Source organism: Ranitomeya imitator, chromosome 6 (assembly GCF_032444005.1).
Source record: "Ranitomeya imitator isolate aRanImi1 chromosome 6, aRanImi1.pri, whole genome shotgun sequence".
NCBI classification, from domain to species: Eukaryota; Metazoa; Chordata; class Amphibia; order Anura; family Dendrobatidae; genus Ranitomeya; species Ranitomeya imitator.
Window position 1 is genome coordinate 139,229,727 of NC_091287.1, and position 22,229 is coordinate 139,251,955.

Consider the following 22,229-nt stretch of genomic DNA (forward strand, 5'->3'; position numbering starts at 1 on the left):
GATGCATCACACATAAATCGGGTTACAAAAATATTCACACACGTTAAAATGTAAAAAGCCAAGGGGGAGGGGTTGGGGGTTGAATATTTTCGTAAGCCACTGTATACATGGATTTAATGGAAAAACCATTAAAGAGGTTGTCCACTACTTTTTCATTGCTGTCATTTCAAAGACCTACTAATAGGGAATTTAGATTGTGAGTCCCAATGGGGACAGTGATGATAATGTGTGTAAAGCGCTGCGGAATAAGATAGTGCTACACTGTGTTCCAAATTATTATGCAAATTATATTTTTCTCGGATTTTCCTAAATGGTCGGTGCAAATGACAGTCAGTCTAATAAAAGTCATCACCCGTTAGATTATACATCGAATTTTATTGAAGAAACCTCCCAATGATAACAGTATAATCTCCAAAATAAAAACTCAAAATGCAGTGTTCCAAATTATTAGGCACAGTAGAATTTCTAAACATTTGATATGTTTTAAAGAACTGAAAATGCTCATTTGTGGAATTTGCAGCATTAGGAGGTCACATTCACTGAACAAGAAAGCTATTTAACTCCAAAACCTCCTAACAGGCCAAGTTACATGTTAACATAGGAACCCTTCTTTGATATCACCTTCACAATTCTTGCATCCATCGAACTTGTGGGTTTTTGGAGAGTTTCTGCTTTTATTTCTTTGCATGAAGTCAGAATAGCCTCCCGGAGCTGCTGTTTTGATGTGAACTGCCTCCCGCCCTCATAGATCTTCTTTTGCTTGATGATACTTCAAAGGTTCTCTATAAGGTTGAGGTCAGGGGAAGATGGTGGCCACACTATGGGTTTATCTCCTTTTATGCCCATAGCAGCCAATGAGTCAGAGGTATTCTTTGCAGTATGAGATGGGGCATTGTCATGCATGAAGATGATTTTGCTCCTGAAGGCACGTTTCTGCTTTTTAGACCATGGAAGAAAGTTGTCAGTCAGAAACTCTAAATACTTTACAGAGGTCATTTTCACACCTTCAGGAACCTTAAAGCATCCTACCAGCTGTTTCCCCGTGATTCTGGCCTAAAATGTGACTCCTCCACCTCCTTGCTGACGTCGCAGTCTTGTTGGGACATGGTAGCAATCCACCAACCATCCACTACTCCATCCATTTGGACCATCCAGGGTTGCTTGACACTCATCAGTAAACAAGACTATTTGGAAATTAGTGTTCATGTATGTCTGGGCCCACTTTAACCATTTCTGCTTGTGAATACTGTTTAGTGGTGCCGAATAGTAGGTTTATGCACCACAGCAAGCCTTTGAAGCATCCTACACCTTGAGGTTCGAGGGACTCCAGAGGCACCAACAGCTTCAAATAACTGTTTGCTGCTTTGTAATGGTATTTTGGCAGCTGCTCTCTTAATCCCATGAATTTGTCTGGCAGAAACCTTCCTCATTATGCCTTTATCTGCATGAACTCTGTCTGTGCTCTGTTTCAGTCACAAATCTCTTCACAGTATGATGACCACTCTTAAGTTTTCGTGGAATATCTAATGTTTTTATACCTTGTCCAAGGCATTGCGCTATTTAATGCTTTTCAGCAGCAGAGAGATCATTTTTAGTTCCCATATTACTTGAAACCTGTGGCCTGCTTAATAATGTGGAACATAATTTTTAAGTAGTTTTCCTTTAATTAGAATCACCTGGAAAACTAATTATCACATGTGTTTAAGATTGATTTCAGTGATCCATTGATCCCTGAGACACAATACCATCCATGAGTTTATTTGAAAAACAAAACAATTAATTGCATAATAATTTGAAACACAGTGTATATAAGCAAAGCATAATAAAATAAAATAAGTGTTTTCTATCACTTTCACACTGTGCTTGTCAGAGAAAAGGATTCAACTGAGCCAAGTTATTTTATTAAAAGGAAAAACTTGTTCTTAAAGGCCCCTACAATCCAGGGTGACACCACATATTTTTTCCACGTAAATAGGGGATTTGCTTCTCACAATTTGCAAACCATATGGAGACTGAAGAATCGTATTAACAATCATTCTTCAACATACAATTTTCATTGAGTAAAAGGTCCTTAAAGGATAACTAAACTTTATTTTTATTTAATTATCCTCCTGTCATTTAAAAGTTAGGCATTTTTGTTATATATAGTACTTCACTGCCTTACTGTAGTTTGCTTCTTTCTCTTCCAAACACTATGCTGTACCTTGCTATACTTCATTACTGTATTTTGCTTCCTTGCCTCCCAAACATTATTCTGCAGTGCTGTTTCAATGCCTAGTTCATGTTCCTTTACAATCTCATTTCAACCGCTGCTCAGCAACATCTTTACACTGCATTCAAACAATCTATGTATAGGACTTTCCATGTCTGAGCCTCTTCTTGCCATCCTCCACTCAGAATTCCCCTAATCTGACTTTTTGATTATAGTTGACCAGTATTGCTGAGCAGCATTTAAAAGGCACTTCTAAAGGTGCATAGACTCGACATTGAAACAGCACTGCAGCATAATGTTTGGGAGGCAAGGAAGCGAAATACGGTAGGCGTGCCTTGCGCAGGCGTGTACTATGGAGGACAGAGAATGAACTTCAATCCAATATTGCAGCCAGCATGCAGCCAGCGGGTAAGGAAAGGGTGAATCAAACACCCAAAAACCCCGCCTCCATGGCTGAAGATTGTTCCCTCCAAATTCAGGTGACAGTGTCCCTTTAAGGAGTGACAATAAAACACTCCAAATCCACGACAAATTTCATTTTACAGGAAAAAACAATGTTAAGAAACATTTTTTCCTTTATAATGACTTGTTTATAAGGGAAAATGTTAAAATGATTTTTTAAAAATATACCGCATTTTGCGGTTTATAAGATGCACCGGATTATAAGACGCCCCCCAAATTTTGAGAAGAAAAATAGGAAAAAAACATTTTTTTTTAATAAAATGGTGGTGCTTCTTACAATCCAGGCGTCTTATTGCTTACCGGGGGTGGTGGCTGTGGTGAAGCGGGGTCTCCGGGTCGCTGTCGGAGGAGGCTAGAGTGGCACTGCAAGTGTCCGTTGGTGCAGTGGCTCCGCTGACATTTTGTGAAAGCCCAGAGCCCTTCACTGTTTACTATGCAGTGGACTCCGAGAAAATGGCTGCCGGGGCAGCGCATTCGCAGATGGAGATCTTGGTATCGAGATATCCATCTGCGCCGTATCCGTGGCCATTTTCCTGGAGATATCGCGTAGAGGCAGGCGCGGATGGAGATCTCTGCTTTCCTCCATCTGCGCTGAGTTAGAAGCTGAACCCCGGAAGAAGAATGGCGGCCGCCATATGCTGCCACCGCAGGGCTACCGCTCGTTGCCGTATCACCACTGCACACTACAGGACCACCGCACCACCACCGCAACACCCCCGGCTCCGGACCCACAGCATTGACCCCTCGGTAAGAACAGTGTTCGGTTTATAAGATGCACCCCCATTTTCCCCTAATTTTGGGGATCATAAAAGTGCGTCTTATAATCCCAAAAATTTGGTAATTTTAGTAAACCTAAATTGATTTTGTTTTTTTTTTTTATTATTAAAAAATATGAACATTTCAGTTTAGTTTATGAAGGAATCTAGAACTGCCAAAAATAAGGGACTCAGATACACCCTGTGTTAGACATAAAGGAGGGCCTCATACTCATTCTGTTCAAATTGTCATGTATTGGTACTCCTAGATTCATAAAGGCTATGCACTTTTGAGGCTTATATACCAACTTAATGTACTCCAGACCATGAAATAGTCTATGGGTGATCAAAATATAAAGATAAGGGTATGTACACACATTGAGTAAAAATGTCTGCATATGTTGGCAGAAAAAACGCAGCTGCAAAAACTCTCATTTTTCATAAATTTTTCCTCTGTATTTTTGGTTGATTTGAGTGAAGTCAATGGTGAAAAACACAGGGCAAAAATGCACAGAGAATTGACATGTTGCAGATTATTTTCTGCACCAAATCTGCAAGTCAAAAATACTCAATGTGTGCATGACACATCAATTTCTCATTCACTTTGCTGTTATTAGGTTTTGCCACGAATCCGCACCAGAATAACTCAACAAAAACACCTCCAATCTGCAAATTGTGCACACAATCTAAAATTTAGAGCTTATATAGCAACTAAATGTACCCAAGAAGATGTACATTTTGAGCCCATCTCTTCAACCTATCACTAACTTCTGGTACCTTCCCCACTGCTTTCAAACATGCCACAATCACATCTATCCTCAAAAAGCCATCACTTGACCCAAGCGGTATGTCCAGCTTTCGCCCCATATCTTTGCTCCCATTTGCATCCAAACTCCTTGAGCAGCACGTCCATGCTGAACTTTCCTCTCACTTTGCATCTAACTCTCTCTTCGACAATCTACACTCTGGCTCCTGTCCCCACCATTCCACTGAGACTGCCCTGACCAAAATTATTAACGACTTACTTACAGCCAAAGCTAACAGACAATTCTCTACAGGTCCTTCTCAAAACATTAGCATATAGTGTTAAATTTCATTATTTACCATAATGTAATGATTACAATTAAACTTTCATATATTATAGATTCATTATCCACCAACTGAAATTTGTCAGGTCTTTTATTGTTTTAATACTGATGATTTTGGCATACAACTCCTGATAACCCAAAAAACCTGTCTCAATAAATTAGCATATCAAGAAAAGGTTCTCTAAACGACCTATTACCCTAATCTTCTGAATCAACTAATTAACTCTAAACACATGCAAAAGATACCTGAGGCTTATATAAACTCCCTGCCGGGTTCATTACTCAAAACCCCCATCATGGGTAAGACTAGCGACCTGACAGATGTCAAGAAGGCCATCATTGACACCCTCAAGCAAGAGGGTAAGACCCAGAAAGAAATTTCTCAACAAATAGGCTGTTCCCAGAGTGCTGTATCAAGGCACCTCAATGGTAAGTCTGTTGGAAGGAAACAATGTGGCAGAAAACGCTGTACAACGAGAAGAGGAGACCAGACCCTGAGGAAGATTGTGGAGAAGGACCGATTCCAGACCTTGGGGAACCTGAGGAAGCAGTGGACTGAGTCTGGTGTGGAAACATCCAGAGCCACCGTGCACAGGCGTGTGCAGGAAATGGGCTACAGGTGCCGCATTCCCCAGGTAAAGCCACTTTTGAACCATAAACAGCGGCAGAAGCGCCTGACCTGGGCTACAGAGAAGCAGCACTGGACTGTTGCTAAGTGGTCCCAAGTACTTTTTTCTGATGAAAGCAAATTTTGCATGTCATTCGGAAATCAAGGTGCCAGAGTCTGGAGGAAGACTGGGGAGAAGGAAATGCCAAAATGCCTGAAGTCCAGTGTCAAGTACCCACAGTCAGTGATGGTGTGGGGTGCCATGTCAGCTGCTGGTGTTGGTCCACTGTGTTTCATCAAGGGCAGGGTCAATGCTTTATGGTGATGAAGATTTCATTTTTTCAGCACGACCTGGCACCTGCTCACTGGTAAATGGTTTACTGACCATGGTATTACTGTGCTCAATTGGCCTGCCAACTCTCCTGACCTGAACCCCATAGAGAATCTGTGGGATATTGTGAAGAGAAAGTTGAGAGACGCAAGACCCAACACTCTGGATGAGCTTAAGGCCGCTATTGAAGCATCCTGGGCCTCCATAACATCTCAGCAGTGTCACAGGCTGATTGCCTCCATGCCACGCCGCATTGAAGCAGTCATTTCTGCCAAAGGATTCCCGACCAAGTATTGAGTGCATAACTGAACATTATTATTTGATGGTTTTTTTGTTTGTTATTAAAAAACACTTTTATTTGATTGGATGGGTGAAATATGCTAATTTATTGAGACAGGTTTTTTGGGTTATCAGGAGTTGTATGCCAAAATCATCAGTATTAAAACAATAAAAGACCTGACAAATTTCAGTTGGTGGATAATGAATCTATAATATATGAAAGTTTAATTGTAATCATTACATTATGGTAAATAATGAAATTTAACACTATATGCTAATTTTTTGAGAAGGACCTGTATACTCCTCCTTCTAGACCTGTCCTCTGCCTTCGACACAGTTGACCACTGCCTCCTACTACAGATCCTCTCTTCCTTTGGGGTCAAAGACCTCGCCCTATCTTGGATCTCCTCATACCTTACCAACCGCACATTTAGCGTTTCCTACTCCCATACTACCTCTTCATCTCGCCCCCTCTGTGTTGGTGTCCCTCAAGGCTCTGTCCTTGGGCCCTTACTCTTCTCAATCTATACAATCCGCCTGGGACAACTCATAAGGACGTATGGCTTCCAGTACCATCTATATGCTGATGACACTCAGATCTACCTCTCTGGCCCAGATGTCACCTCTCTGCTCTCCAGAATCCCAGAGTGTCTATCAGCTATATCCTTCTTTTCCTCTTGCTTCCTCAAGTTCATTGTGGAAAAATCTGAACTAATTATCTTTCCTCCATCTCGCATATCTTCCATACCTGATCTATCTATCAAAATAAATGAAATCACACTTTCCCCTGTCCCCAAAATCCGCTGCCTCGGAGTAACCTTGGATTCTGCCCTGTCCTTCAAACCGCACATCCAAGCTCTCGCCACCTCCTGTCGCCTCCAGCTCAAAAATATTTCCAGAATCCATCCTTTCCTCAACCCTCACTGTACCAAAATGCTTGTGCATGCCCTAATCATCTCCTGCCTCGACTACTGCAACATCCTTCTCTGTGGCCTACCTTCTAACACTCTCGCACACCTTCAGTCCGTCCTTAACTCTGCTGCCCGACTAATTAATCTCTCTCCTCGCTACACTCCTGCTTCCCCTCTTTTCAAATCCCTTCACTGGCTCCCAATTTCTCAGTGTATCCAGTTTAAACTACTAACACTGACCTACAAAGCCATCCATAACCTTTCTCATCCATATACTTCCAAACTAATTTCTCAATATCTTCCCTCACATAATCTCCGGTCCTCCCAAGACCTCCTTCTCTCCTCCACGCTAATTCGCTCCTCACCCAATCGCCTCCAAGACTTCTCCCGAATATCCCCCATCCACTGGAATTCTGTGCCCCAACACGTTCGGTTATCCACCACATTTGGATCCTTCAAAAGAAACCTGAAAACCCACCTCTTCAAAGAAGCTTACAACCTGTAATGACCACACGGCCACCTCAACACCATCGGAGCTACAGCAACCCTCAACCTACTGTCTCCTTCCCGATAATTAGAATGTAAGCCCGCAAGGGCAGAGTCCTCTTCCCTCTGTATCAGTCTGTTATTGTTAGTTTTGTTTACTGTAATTGATATTTGTATTTTGATGTAACCCCTTCTCATGTACAGCACCATGGAATTAATGGTGCTATATAAAAAATAATAATAAGTTTTATTTGAGGGTTATATACCAAGGAAATGTACTCAAGACCAAGGAATAGTCTATGGTGAGCAATATAATAATGAACATTTTGAAAAAGGTTTTGCAGGGTTATACACCAACGAAATGTTCCCAAGAACACTTAATTCTGTGTGGCTGAGAAATGTAACCCAGCAAAATTTATAAAGTTTTTTTTAAGTCTTGTATATCAAAAAATGTACACCAGAACACAGAATAGTGTATGGGTAAGAAATGCGAAGAAACAAGCATTTTCTCATGCTTTTTTCTATTGTTATACACCATCAAAATGGGACAGAAAGCATGTAATACTGCATGGATGAGTAATCTAATCCTGAATAATTTTTCTACCTTTTTTATACGTTTTACATACCACAGTAATGCAACATTAACCGCATTAAACTATATGTATGAGTTATTGACTTCATAACAACATTTTGAACGAAAATATTTTGAAAGTGTAGTTGATGTACTTATACAGTCATAAAGACTTTGCACAAAGTGCAAAGCCAGACAGAAAATATGATTATGGTCATCCATGGACTCCTTAAAGGCAACAACTGGCGTGCCTCATTAAAATATTGAATATCACAAACACTTTATGTGCTGCTGTCATCTGGTGGTGTTGAAAAGTGGGGATAATCCAGGCTTTGTTCATTTTTATGAGAGTGAGCCTGTCTGCATTCTCTGTTGACAGGCAAAAGCGCCTATCTGTTTTGACCCTCCCCCGCAGCAGTAAAAACTCGCTAAGGCAATATTTTAGCAGCAGGACAGCACAACACCTAGGAATAAAGGGACAGCTCATGCCATGTGTCCAGCTTTGAGACCTAGTAGTTGAAAGTCGCAGCGTAATTAGGGAGTATGCTGGTTTGGTTGGCCAGGTATTGCTTGACCATCATTAAAAACTTTTACCTCCTAGTCAAAAATACCCGGACATTAATCACTGGGTGCTGTACAGGTGTCATGAAATTGGCCCACGCCTTCATTGTACCCTTGCCTCTGCTGTGTGTCTCCCTGACCTCTCCTCCTTGGTTGGGCAAGGAAGCTTGCCCCCTGCCGCTAGCGTTGGCTGCTGGAAATTTTTTCAATATATTTTTCTAGCAGGGTGAACAACCAGTCCTCTTTTTGGCCAAAATGAATGTAACACAAGGGTCACTGGAAAGGCAGCGGTACATAAAATCGGCCATATGCCCAAGCTCGATACAGCGAACACTTCCCTGTCTCCGCCATGATGACAGCTCTCCATCTCCTTCTCCACCCTCTTTTCCTCATCATTCCCATACGCAGCTCATCCACGTAGGAGAGACGTGATGAAGGTTGTGTGGCTACTAGCCTCTGTTGCTCTATCTACCAGCTCCTGTTCCTCCTCTTCCTTCTCCTCAGTATCCACCTGCTCATCGTTACCCAATCTGTACTGAGCAGGTAAGATGAGGCTGGGTTGGATACTATCTCTCTGTGTTATGTCTTCCTCCATCCCCACCTGCTCCGCACAAAAAGCTTCATATTTAATTGTGAGCAGCAACTGTTTCAATAAGCACACAAGTGGGATAGTTGCTCTGTCTATGGCGTCATCGCCACTCACCATCTTTGTGGAGTCCTCAAAGTTTTGGAGAACCAAACAAATGTCAGACATTCATGCCTACTCTTCAGTTGTTATGTATGGAGGCTTACCAGAACACTGACGGGTGTGTTGTATCTGGAACTCAATCAACCGGCCTATTCTGCTCACAAAAACTTGTCAGTATGTGTAGTGTGGAGTTCCAGCAAGTGGTGATGTCACACACTAGTTGGTGAGCTGGCACTTCCATTCTCTGCTGCAGCACTTTTACAAATAGCTCTGCTCTTAAAAACTGACTAGTGATGAGCGAGTGTACTCGTTGCTCGGGTTTTCCTGAGCACGCTCGGGTGACCTCCGAGTATTAATGACTGCTCGGAGATTTAGTTTTCATCCCGGAAGCGGAATGATTTACAGCTACTAGACAGCTTGAATACATGTGGGGATTCCCTAGCAGCTAGGCAACCCCCACATGTACTCAGCCTGGCTACTAGCTGTAAATCATTCAGCTGCCGCTATGAAAACTAAATCTCCGAACAGTCATAAATACTCGGAGACCACCCGAGCGTGCTCGGAAAAACCCGGGCAACGAGTACACTCGCTCATCATTAGAACTGACATTATTACACGAAGGCTGGTTTCATCCATCCAACATTCAGTCCAAGTACAGACCTCAATGTCCGGACCAGCCCCGTCCTCCTTTCTCACACATCTTCATGAGGCCGTCAAGTTCAAATCGAGGGTCCCTTTGGCCGATAGGCACATCACAGTCCGTTCTCGGATCGTGAATTTCAGACAAACTGGCCTAGAGGAAATAAATAGATATTCTCAGATCTTTCTCTTTCTTTTATCATTATCTTTCTTTCCATTTACATATGGCCAATTATAACGAACCGCATATATGTGTCCCTTCTGCAAGTTTAGGCTATTTTTGGCTAAATTATTTCTTTTATATATTATATATTTATTTTTTGCTGCTTTATTATTTTTTACAGTGTTATTGCTTATCTTATTCATTTCCACAGTATATGTCAGTAATACATAATAGATGTGGGCCCCAACTATAAGGTCTGCATTTATCTGCATCTGCTTGTGCTGTCAGAATTCCCATACAAATTAAGGAGAATTCTGACCACCTTGCAAATGACACCAACGCACATCATAGCCATGGATGCAGGTCTTATTGATTTGACTCACACACACAATCCAAGTATGGCAGATCCTGCTACAAAATGCTACTTCTTTAATTGCCACGAAGAGGTACCTACAGAATGTTTCCCCTTTAATTACCATTAATGGGTACCTACAAAATGCTACCCCTTTCCTCATGATGCCAATTTTGGAAGAGGTTCCAGCAATTCAATTACAGTATATATATTTTTTTGTAATCCTGTCTCTATACTTACATAATGATCAGCAGAAAATAAAATTAGAAAATGCATTTGCATGCCTAGGGATGAAAAGAACGCTGCCATGTTCATCATTAGTTTCTTTTGTTGAAATCCAGTACTTTTTCGTTTTGCATGATTACAAATAGGCCTGGGAAATAGATGTTTTAGGGTATGTGCGCACGTATCTGTAAGTGCTGCGGATTTTTCCGCAGCGGATTTGATAAATCCGCAGTGCAAAACCACTGTGGTTTTTCCTGCGGATTTATCGCGGTTTCTATTGCGGATTCCGCTGCGGGTTTACACCTGCAGTTTTCTATTGGAGCAGGTGTAAACCCGCTGTGGAATCCGCACAAAGAATTGACATGCTGCGGAATGTAAACCGCTGCGTTTCCGCACGTTTTTTTCCGCAGCATGTGCACTGCAGATTTCGTTTCCCATAGGTTTACATTATACTGTAAACGCATGGGAAACCGCTGTGGAGCCGCAAAATCCGCAGCGTGTGCACATACCCTTATTCTGCACAAATGTGAATGAAACAGTAAAGCGGTGTACAGTATAATGGTGGATTGTAAAACCCCTTGTGCGCTTTTATACAAAGAAATTATTCTATTTTTTTTATTGTACAGAATTCAAAACCGAAGTACTATGTCTTATCAATGTTCCCATACCCATCCGGGAAACTACACATGGGCCACGTGCGGGTGTACACACTGAGCGATACCGTAGCCCGCTTTCAGAAGATGCGAGGCATGCAGGTAACTTAGGAAATCCGTAAAATGTCTAAGTTCATGTGTATTTAGAAATCTATTCTTGATGTCATAGCTACACCATTTTTGGAGCTTGGTTTTTGTCGATATACAATTTTATATAATGATTCAGAGTTGCTATCCAACATCTCAACATGGTAGCGCAGTTGTACATGCCTGAACATCCAAATGATGGCACGGAGACTCGAGAAGTGGCCACAGTAATGATCTGACTACCTACAGAACAAATGGAGAAGTTACCTTTGTTTCTGTTCATTCACTCATGGCATCATTGTCACTGAAACTGATGGTTTGATTTGATGGCCTAAAGTCAAACAATGGCCCCCAGAGTTCACTGGCTGTGGATTTTTGGAAATACCTTACTCGTACCCATGCAATTACCTGTCTTTTTTTTCTAGTGTAGTAATTGTGTGAAGATGCATCAGTCATTGATTGGCAATGAGACTCCTTTATTTATCTGCACAGGATGCCTTTCCAGAATGCCATTTACCAAAATAAAGGCACAAAATCAGCATTAAAAGATGAAGTACTTTTTTAAAAAATCTGCCCGATGAGCATCAATGAACACAATGTGCAAAAATAGTCAAATGTAAAAAACAACTACTTAAATATGGTGAGGACATAATCAGAATGGCCTGAAAAAAATGTAACGTAATTGTTTCAAAGTTTTTAAGGTAGACTTAAGTCCACTGAGTAAATCCACCAAACGCCTTCTCCAACAACAACCACCAACAACCTCCAGCCATGCAGCTTAAGCTAACTCTGACACTGAGTGCTAACCAGGACCCAGTTTATATAGGAGATGGGAGTGGCTAACAATGCACAGCTGACAGCCGTAATGCAGGAAAACTTCCAGGAGCACTCAACTGAACAGATTAACCCCTGCAATCCTAAAAGAAATTTACACCGTTTAATATGTTGGTGAAGTGCTTCTAATCAGTGCAGGAGTAGGAAAAATCAGCCGCTGCGGTATTCTGGCTTCTCTCTGTCACGGAAAACCCGTGACACACGAGCTGGGCACAATGTATGGGCCCTACAATGTACTGGGCACTAAAATGGAAGATTTTCAATTTTCACTCAGCAACATCCACTGCTGCTTGTTTCTGGAAAACACCCATGGAGTCAAAATCATCACTACTGCTTTAGATAAATTCCCAGAGGTGTGTAATTTCCAAAATGGGGTCACTTTAGGGAGGATTGTGCTCTTCTGGCTTTTAGAGGTTCTGTATATGGCGTCTGCAAACTATTCTAACATATTTTGTTCTCAGAGTCAAAATCCGTCCCTCCCGAGTCTCGTCGAGGAGCTAATCAATACTGTAGATACACATATGAGGTATTGCCATGTTAACCAGAAATTCTGTGACAGATTTTGGTGCCATTATTACCCATTTTCTCTCGTGGAAATGTAAAATCTTCTGCTAAAACAATTTTTTTTTTAGCCAAAATGTTTTTACTTTTTCTTCACCTCCAAATTATATAAAATTCTGTGACACACCTGTGGTGTCAATATGATCACTGCACCCCTAGATGAATTAATTGGGAGGTGTAGTTTGTAAAATGGGGTCACTTATGGGGGGGTCCTGCTGTGCTGGCACCTTAGGGGCTCTACCACTGTGTCATGGCACCCGCAAACAACGGTAAAATCTGTACTATAATATGGTGCTCCTTCCCTTCTTAGATTTGCACTTTGACTCAAAAGTAGATTTTGACGGGGCGCATGCGCGGACCTTGGAGGCGACGGACATGTCGCGCTGAGCTCCGCTCCTAGTCTGATCCCACACAGCCCTACCTAGCCGTCAGAGCACAACTGACTCACCGGATCCGAGTTGCCTACACCTCCTGGAACGGCTCCGCCGGTAATGCCGAAGAAGGGGAACGCACCTCAGCCCGCAGGCCGCTCCATCACGGACCTTCTCCAGAGCGGTAACATCCCCAAAATGGCCGCCGCAGCAGCTCTGTCCCCAGCCACAGCGACTCAGGCAGAGGGAGATACAGATCAAGGGGGATCTGCCACAAACATGGAGACTGTGATCTCCACAGCCGCACTCACAAAATCGCTGCAGGAGACCTTTAGAGCAGAGCTCTCTGCGGCCATGCAGGGCATTGCGTCCCAATTGCAAGACATCATGCAGCGTACAAACAACTTAGAAGAAAAAATGGAGATAATAACAGATGCCTTGGAGGAGGATCACGAGACAATCAAAAATCACATAGATCGCATTAATGAGCTGGAACTTCGCTGTGAGGACTACGAAAATAGGTCTCGCAGGAGCAATTTGAGAATAAGAGGCCTCCCAGAGCACATTGTGGCCCTTAAAGAAACAGCGACCGCACTTTTCACAGCTCTCCTACCTGATACAGATCCATCCCTCCTCCATATCACTAGGATCCACAGGGCCCTGGGTAAGTCTCGTTCTACTGACATGCCTAGAGACGTTATCCTGAAACTTCATTATGAAGAAACGAGAGATTTAATCCTAATAGCGGCCAGGGACAGCTCCTCCTTGCCTAACCTGCCAAATACCGTGCATATATATGCGGACATAGCCACGGCCACACTAGCCAGGAGGAGATCCCTCAAACCCATCACGACATCCCTACAGAAGGCCCAAGTTAAATACCGCTGGGGATTCCCTTTCGCCCTGAACTTCACAGCCAACTCCCAATCATTTACCTGTAGGTCTCTGGAGGAGGGAAAACAAGCCTTGATTAAAGCAGGAATACCGATCAGCATGGACACCCCCTCGCTCCCCCAGCGAAAACCCAGACCAGCAAAGGATTGGAAAGACTCTCCCAGAACAAGGAGTCAAAATTCACGGATCACCTGATGTGGTTTAACTGTTAAGTGTAAGAAAGTGAGCCGAATCTTCTAAGACCATCTATACCGAAAATGGAAATCTCCATCTTAGTTGAACTTCTTCCCATGTGAAAAATTCTCTGAACTCGGTTGAGTAACTAGCCATGTTGTGCCTGACCTATCTTCTTTTAGGTTTACTAAACCGATTTGACCCCCGCTTACCCCTTCCTACCCTTCCCCACCCCAACCACTCCCTCACCTCTTATCCCCTTCTCCCTATACCCTACCCAACCACTCCTCCCCCCCTCCCCCCCTTTTTTTTTTTGTTTTTTTTTTTTTTGTTTTTATTATTATTATTATTACTTTTCTTAATATAGCAAGGGTTGGAGCTTCTGGGATTTTGGCATGCTGCCCAAAACTGGCGACCCCTGGTTTACTGCCTAATATGGGAACCCAGACCGCCATACTTGTTGGACTTATAGTCCTTTTCAGATTGTTATTGGATTTGTTTGTCGCTGTCTTCCTCTCGTTTGTCTCTTACCTACTGTCTCCATACAACAATGGATATTTTATCCTCAAATTAACCAAATGCAGTAAAAGGGTGAACCTAGCTTTGATCACAACACTTAGCCTCACAAATACTAGCTACAGTATCATACTTAATGATGTGTAGAGTTCTCTCCCATAATGTCCGGGGATTCAATTCACCATCAAAGCGCAGAAAGGCCTTCCTTGACTACCAGAAACATAAGCCTGACATAATCTGTCTACAAGAGACCCACTTCACCACTTCTTCATACCCTAAATATTTTAACTCTCACTATTCACAACACTACCTGTCATCTTGGGACCGTAAGAGAAGAGGTGTAGCCATCCTTATTAAAAATAATTTCCCGTTCCGCCACACCAGCACATATCTGGATCCCGAGGGTAGATTCATCATTCTACTTGGTACTTCACAGGGCCTTGACATCTGTATCGTTAATAGTTATTCCCCCGCAACTGCTCAGACTCACACCTTCCAACTAATCCTATCTAAGCTGATCTCACTTACATACCACCACCTTGTGTGGTGTGGAGACTTTAACCTCACTATGAATCCATTAATTGACAGCAGCTCTTTGAAAAGGACGGACATAACAAAAACCGACAGGAAGAAAATACTCCAGCTGATGAGGGAAAGACATATAGCGGACGTGTGGAGGGAGATGAATGGGACCATTAGAGGGTACACATATTACTCCCCAGCACAAAAATCCTACTCAAGAATAGACCTCCATTTAACCTCCGCCTCAACACTCCCATCAGTCCTCTATTCCCGACACATCCCATCTGCTTGGTCAGATCATGATGTAGTCTTATCAATGTTCAAATTTAATACCGTCTCCTCCAGATTATTCAAATGGAGACTAAACGAATCCTTACTTACAGACCCCTCCATCCTAATTGAAGTCAAAAAGGACCTAAACGTATACTTTGAAGCCAATTCTACAAGTGATGTTTCACCCGGTTCAGTGTGGATGGCACATAAAAAATTCATAACTGGAACACTGATTAAAATTGCCTCCAATAAAAAGAAACAAAGATCGGAGCAACAGCTACAACTAGAAGATAAACTGGCCAGGTTAGAACAAGCAAATCAATCAGCTACGTCACTCTATCTAATCAAACAGATCCATGACACTAAATTAAAATTAGATACACTCCTCACAAACAAAACTGAAAAAGCACTGACATGGACCAAGTCATCTTTCTACAAGCACGCCAACAAACCTAGTTCTATGCTTGCTCGTAAACTTAGACATAAAGAGCTTTTAAACAGTATCCCCTCCATTAGAGGCCCAACAGGTCAGACTACAGCCAATCCAGAGGTTATCTACAAGACATTCCACAAATATTATCAAACTCTCTACACCACTCCCCAACCCCCCTCTCCGCAATGCCTTCAATCTTTCTTGCAAAGTTTGAATCTGCTTTGCAAAAAAGAAAAAAAAAAAAAAAAAAAGAAAAAAAAAAAAAGTTTGAATCTCCCTAAGATGTCTGCCTCCGCAGCTGATCACCTCCAAACGCCCATTACCACAGAGGAGATAACGTTAACAATCAAGAACCTCAAAAAAGGCAAAGCCCCTGGCCCTGATGGCCTCACGGCACTTTACTATAAAAAATTTGGGGACATACTTACACCCCACATTCAACAGTTTTGCAATACCCTCCTTAACGGAAACCAAATGCCACCCGAATTTTATACTGCACACGTAACAATAATCCCTAAACCTAAAAAAGATCATCTCTACCCCAAAAACTATAGGCCCATTTCTTTATTGAATATAGACCTCAAAATATTCACATCTATTCTGACAACCAGACTCAATTCAGTCCTGCCCTCATTAGTCCATCGAGATCAGGTGGGGTTCATACCTAAGAGACAGGGTCCAGATAATATTAGAAAGAACCTAAACCTCATACACTCAGCAAATCACCTCAAACGACCTTTATTGATGTTGGCCCTTGATATAGAAAAAGCTTTCGATTCGGTCTCATGGACCTATCTATTTGAAGTCCTAACAAAATTTGGCATCCCGGCAAGATTTATAACAAGCCTTAAACTATTATATGATAGTCCCACGGCCTATTTAAAACTTCCCTCTAATCAACCTACCCCCATCAAAATTCAACGGGGCACAAGACAAGGCTGCCCGTTGTCGCCAGCACTGTTTGCCCTGGCTATGGAGCCCCTAGCAGAAGCCATTCGAATCAACCCTAACATCCATGGGCCCTGAGATCTGGGTGACCAATACAAGACTAGCCTCTTTGCAGATGATCTACTCCTGACCATTGTCAATCCAATTATCTCACTCCCAAATCTACTCACCGTCCTGTGTGAATTCGAACTCATATCAGGCCTTAAGATTAATGTTGATAAGTCCGAGGCCCTATTCATCAACACTCCAAAAGACGCCCAAACCAACATAGTCTCTCAATTCAAATTCACTAAAAAAGAACTTTATCTGACTTATCTTGGAGTCAACCTGACCTCCCATAGGTCGACCTTATTTAAATGGAATTACCTACCACTACTAAAGAGCCTACAATCGGATCTAGCCAGGTGGTCCTCAATGCAACTGTCCTGGCTCGGTAGATTGCACGCCATTAAGATGGTCACCTTACCAAAATTTCTCTACCTCTTCCGATCTCTGCCTATCCCACTACCACCCAGGACACTACGTGAAATCCATACACTGATCTCGAGGTTCCTATGGCAAGGAAAGAGACCCCGGATACGACTCAAAACCCTATTCATACACAGAAGATTGGGAGGCTTGTCCTTTCCTAATTTTAATTTATACTATAAGTCGGCCCAACTAGCCCAACTAATTAGTGTTTGCGCTAACAGAGACAATCAGCCCAGATGGATTGGCCTGGAGTCATCATTCCTGTCCCCCTACTCTCTACCAGGCCTACTCTGGTCTATGCAAAAGCTCCCAAAGGGAATCCACATAACGGCCCCTTTCTCTTTTCACTCTCTGATCATGTGGCGGAAGGAGAGATTTAAGTATGATCTACAATCTAGATCCTCCCTATTGACCAACTTCTTTCACAACCCTGATTTTATTCCAGGATTGGACCCCCGTCCCTTCTCCTGGTGGATCCTTAATGGCATAACTAACCTGAGACACCTTTGCACACCCTTCTATACTCTTCTCCCCCAACAGGATTTCATTCAAAAACTTAAACCTCCGGTAGAGGAAACATTACGCATATACCAAATCTTCCACTTTGCCAAACAGATTCTACAATACAAAACCCCTCCACGCCCTACAAATTACGAACAGAAAAGTCTAAATGACCCCCTGGGAGGGGGAGCTATCTCCCTTATCTACACATCCCTAAATAACACCCAGGGTGACAAAAAACTTAAATTTATGGAACAGTGGGAGGCGGATCTAAATATATCAATATCCCTGGAGGACTGGAGGAAAAACTGTACTACACTTTCTAAGGGTAGCTACCAGTCCTCGATGGTTGAGACGTCCATTAAACTTTTACACAGGACATACCAGGTCCCGAGTAAATTACACACCATCTACCCAAATGTTTCAGACCGATGCTTCAGAGGATGCGGGGCTCAGGGTGACCTAAAGCATATCTGGTGGGAATGCCCGATAGTATCTGCCCTTTGGCGGAAAGTACAATCCACAGTGGTAAAAATGTATGGTAAAGCGGTCCCTCTTGATCCGGCTGTGTTTCTCTTGGGTGCTAAGTTACCTGGCTTGTCTAAAAATCTCCACAACCTAGTCAGCCAACTTTGTATGGCCACAAAGTTACATATTGCATCAAGGTGGAAAACTACTTCTTTATCAATGCCGCTTGTGATGGACAAGATGAATACTATTTTGCTCTACGAAAGAATCCAAGCTACAAGGAATGACACATGGGACATTTTCTATCAGACTTGGCAACCCTGGATGGAACTGGACGCTAATGTAAATCTGGGACAGACCCTAATATTGTCCTTGTGAAGACTATATAAACTGTCTGCAATCACTCTTGTATCTAGTATGAGATATTCTATTGCCCCCCCCCCCTCCCCCCCCTATGTACTCTCCCTCTCTGTCTATGTCTGGTTGCTTATGAAAGTTATCTCGCGTAATCTAGTCGTTGATCGGCTTTTGTTTATTTCCCATGACTTAAAGTGTATATTACCCTCCTGTACGGGAAATTTGTTTTTTAATGTGTTTACTCCTTGTCCGGAAAATAAATCTTATTGAAACAAAAAAAAAGTAGATTTTGACCACTTATGGGGTATTTGTGTATTCAGGAGAAATTGAATAACAAATTGTACTTTTAATTTTCTTCTATTACTCCTTCTGAAAACTACAAACTTATCAAACTCAGCCCAATGTTCTACAAGTCTTTGAATCGTAGGAGGGTTAAAAAATACTCAGAAGTCCCCTACATGAATTCCTTGAGAGGTGTAGTTTCCAAAATGGGGTCACTTGTGGGGTTTTCTTCTGTTTTGGTATATCAGGGGCTCTTCAAATGTGGCATGGTTTCAATAACCTATTCTAGCCAAAATAGTGCTCCTTCCCTTCCGAGCCCTGCCATGCGTGTGTACTCAGAAGAAATTGCACAGCAAATTGTATGGTCCATTTTTACTTGCTACCCTTGTGAAAATAAAAAAATCGGGGTAAAAATATGTCTTTTAATTTCCACGGCTCAACATTTATAAAATTCTGTGTTGTAGGTGCTCATCTAGTTAAATTCCTTGAGGGGTATAGTTACCAAAATGGGGTCACTTGTGGGGGTCTCCACTGTTTGGACATATCAGGGGCTCTCCAAACGCGACATGGCATCCACTATCGATTCCAGCCAATTTTGCATTCTAAAAATCAAATGGTGCTCCTTCCCTTTCGAGCCCTGCTATGCTTCTAAACAGTAGTTTTCCACCACATATGGGGTAGTGGTGTACTGTGCACAACAAATTTTGGGGTCCATTTTCTTCTGTTACCCTTGTGAAAATGCTAAATTTGGTGCTGAAGTAACATTTTTGAAGGACAAAGTAAAACTTTCTTTTTTCCTTCCACATTGGTTTAGTTCTTCTGAAGCATCCGAAGCGTTAATAAACTTTTTGAATGTAGTTTTGAGCACCTTGAGGGGTGTAGGTTTTAGACTAGTATCCGTTTTGTGTATTTTCTGTCATATAGGCTTCTCAAAGGCACTTAAAATGTGATGTGGTCTCTGAAAAAAATTGGTTTTCTAAATGTTGGAAAAATGAGAAATTGCTGATACACTTTTACCCCTCCTAACAAAAAGAAATAGGTTTCAAAAATTGTGTTGATGCAAAGCAGACATGTGGGAAATTATATTTATTAACTCTTTTGTGTGACATCACTCTCTAGTTTCAGGGCATACAAACTAAAAGTTTGAAAATTTCCAATATTTTTGGAAATTAAATCAAGTCTTATTGAACAAATTTTACCACTATTATGAATATGTCATGAAAAATCAATCTCACAATCAGTGGCACCCTCCAAAATAAATGTATTTAAGTAAAAAAAATATATATCTAAGAAGTCTGAGTCAGGTCCATAGTAGGCACATGCTCTATAACCCCTTTCTGACATATGACGTACTATCCCGTCGAGGTGGTATGGGCCCGTGTGACCACCGACTGGATAGTATGTCATCACCGATCAGCCGTGCTCACGGGGGGGAGCGCGGCCGATTGGGGCCTGGTGTCAGCTGACTATCACAGCTGACATCCGGCACTATGTAACCGCTCCTGGCACATTAACCCCTGGAACACTGCGGTCAAACATGATCGCAGCGTTCCGGTGGCATAGGGAAGCATCACGCAGGGAGGGGGCTCCCTACGTGCTTCCCTGAGACCCTCGGAGCAACGCGATGTGATCGCTTTGCTCTGAGGGTCTCCTACCTCCTCCTCCCTGCAGGCCCCGGATTCAAAATGGCCGTGGAGGGCCTTCCGGGTCCTGCAGGGAGGTGGCTTGCAATCGCCTGCTCAAAGCAGGTGCCGTCAAGCCACCCTGCAGTGCCTGTCAGATCGCTGATCTGACACAGTGCACTGCAAAGTGTCAGATCAGCGATCTGACACTATATAGTCATGTCCCCCCCCTGGGGCAATGTAAACAAGTAAAAAAAAATATATTTACACATGTAAAAAAAATATTGTTACAATAAATACATTTCTTTATCTAAATAAAAAAAAACAATAAAAGTACACATATTTAGTATCGCCGCGTCTGTAACGACCCGACTTATAAAACTGTCCCATTAGTTAACCCCTTCAATGAACACCGTAAAAAAAAAAAAACGCAAAAAACAATGCTTTATCATACCGCCTTACAAAAAGTGGAATAACACGCGATCAAAAAGACGGATATAAATAACCATAGTACCGCTGAAAACTTCATTTTGTCCCGCAAAAAACGAGCCGCCACACAGCATCATTAGCGAAAAAATAAGAAAGTTATAGTCCACAGAATAAAGCAATGCAAAAATAATTATTTTTTATATAAAATAATTTTTATCGTATAAAAGCGACATAAAAAAATGATATAAATGAGGTATCGCTGTAATCTTACTGACCCGAAAAATAAAACTGCTTTATCAATTTTAGCAAACGTGGAACGGTATAAACGCCCTCCCCACAAAAGAAATTCATGAATAGCTGGTTTTTGGTCATTCTGCCTCACAAAAATCGGAATAAAAAGTGATCAAAAAATGTCACGTGCCCGAAAATGGTACCAATAAAAACGTCAACTCGTCCCGCAAAAAACAAGACCTCACATGACTCTGTGGACCAAAATATGGAAAAATTATAGCTCTCAAAATGTGGAGACGCAAAAAACAATTTTTTTGCAATAAAAAGCATCTTTTAGTGTGTGACAGCTGCCAATCATAAAAATCCGCTAAAAAAACCGCTATAAAAGTAAATCAAACCCCCCTTCATCACCCCCTTAGTTAGGGAAAAATAATAAAATTTAAAAAAATGTATTTATTTCCATTTTCCCGTTAGGGTTGGGGCTAACGTTAGGGTTATGGTTGGGGCTAAAGTTAGGGTTATGGTTGGGGCTAAAGTTAGGGATGGGGCTAAAATTACGGATAGGGTTTGGATTACATTTACGGTTGGGATTAGAGTTAGGGGTGTGTCAGGGTTAGGGGTGTGGTTAGGGTTATGGTTGGCATTAGGGTTAGGGGTGTGTTGGAGTTAGGGGTGTGGTTATGGATGGGATTAGGGTTGGGCGTGGTTAGGGTTGGGATTAGGGTTAGGGGTTTGTTTGCCTTAGGGTTTCAGTTATAATTGGGGGGGTTTCCACTGTTTAGGCACATCAGGGGCTCTCCAATTGCGACATGACGTCCTATCTCAATTCTAGTCAATTTTGCATTGAAAAGTCAAACGGCGCTCCTTCCTTTCCGAACTCTGCCATGCGCCCAAACAGTGGTTTACCCCCACATAAGAGGTATCAGAGTACTCAGGACAAATTGCACAACAACTTTTGGGGTCCAATTCTCTTGTTACCAATTCTCCTGTTAACAATTTGGAGCTGAAGTAAATTTTTTGTGAAGAAAAGTTAAATGTTCATTTTTTGTTAAACATTCCAAAAAATCCTATGAAACACCTAAAGGGTTAATAAACTTCTTGAATGTGGTTTTGAGCACCTTGAGGGGTGCAGTTTTTAGAATGGTGTCACACTTGGGTATTTTGTATCATATAGACCCCTCAAAGTTACTTCAAATGTGATGTGGTCCCTAAAAAAAATGGTGTTGTAAAAATGAGAAATTGCTGGTCAACTTTTAACCCTTATAACTCCCT

At 42.1% G+C, this 22,229-nt stretch overlaps 1 protein-coding gene across 1 annotated transcript in view; it reads left to right on the forward strand.

Moving 5' to 3' along the window:
* LARS2 (leucyl-tRNA synthetase 2, mitochondrial) overlaps nucleotides 1-22,229 on the forward strand; it is a 294,954-nt gene that overhangs the window by 14,177 nt on the left and 258,548 nt on the right. Inside the window, exon 3 of the mRNA XM_069730157.1 lies at nucleotides 10,957-11,085. Coding sequence (XP_069586258.1) covers nucleotides 10,957-11,085 — 129 coding nt within the window. The remainder of the gene's footprint in view (nucleotides 1-10,956; nucleotides 11,086-22,229) is intronic.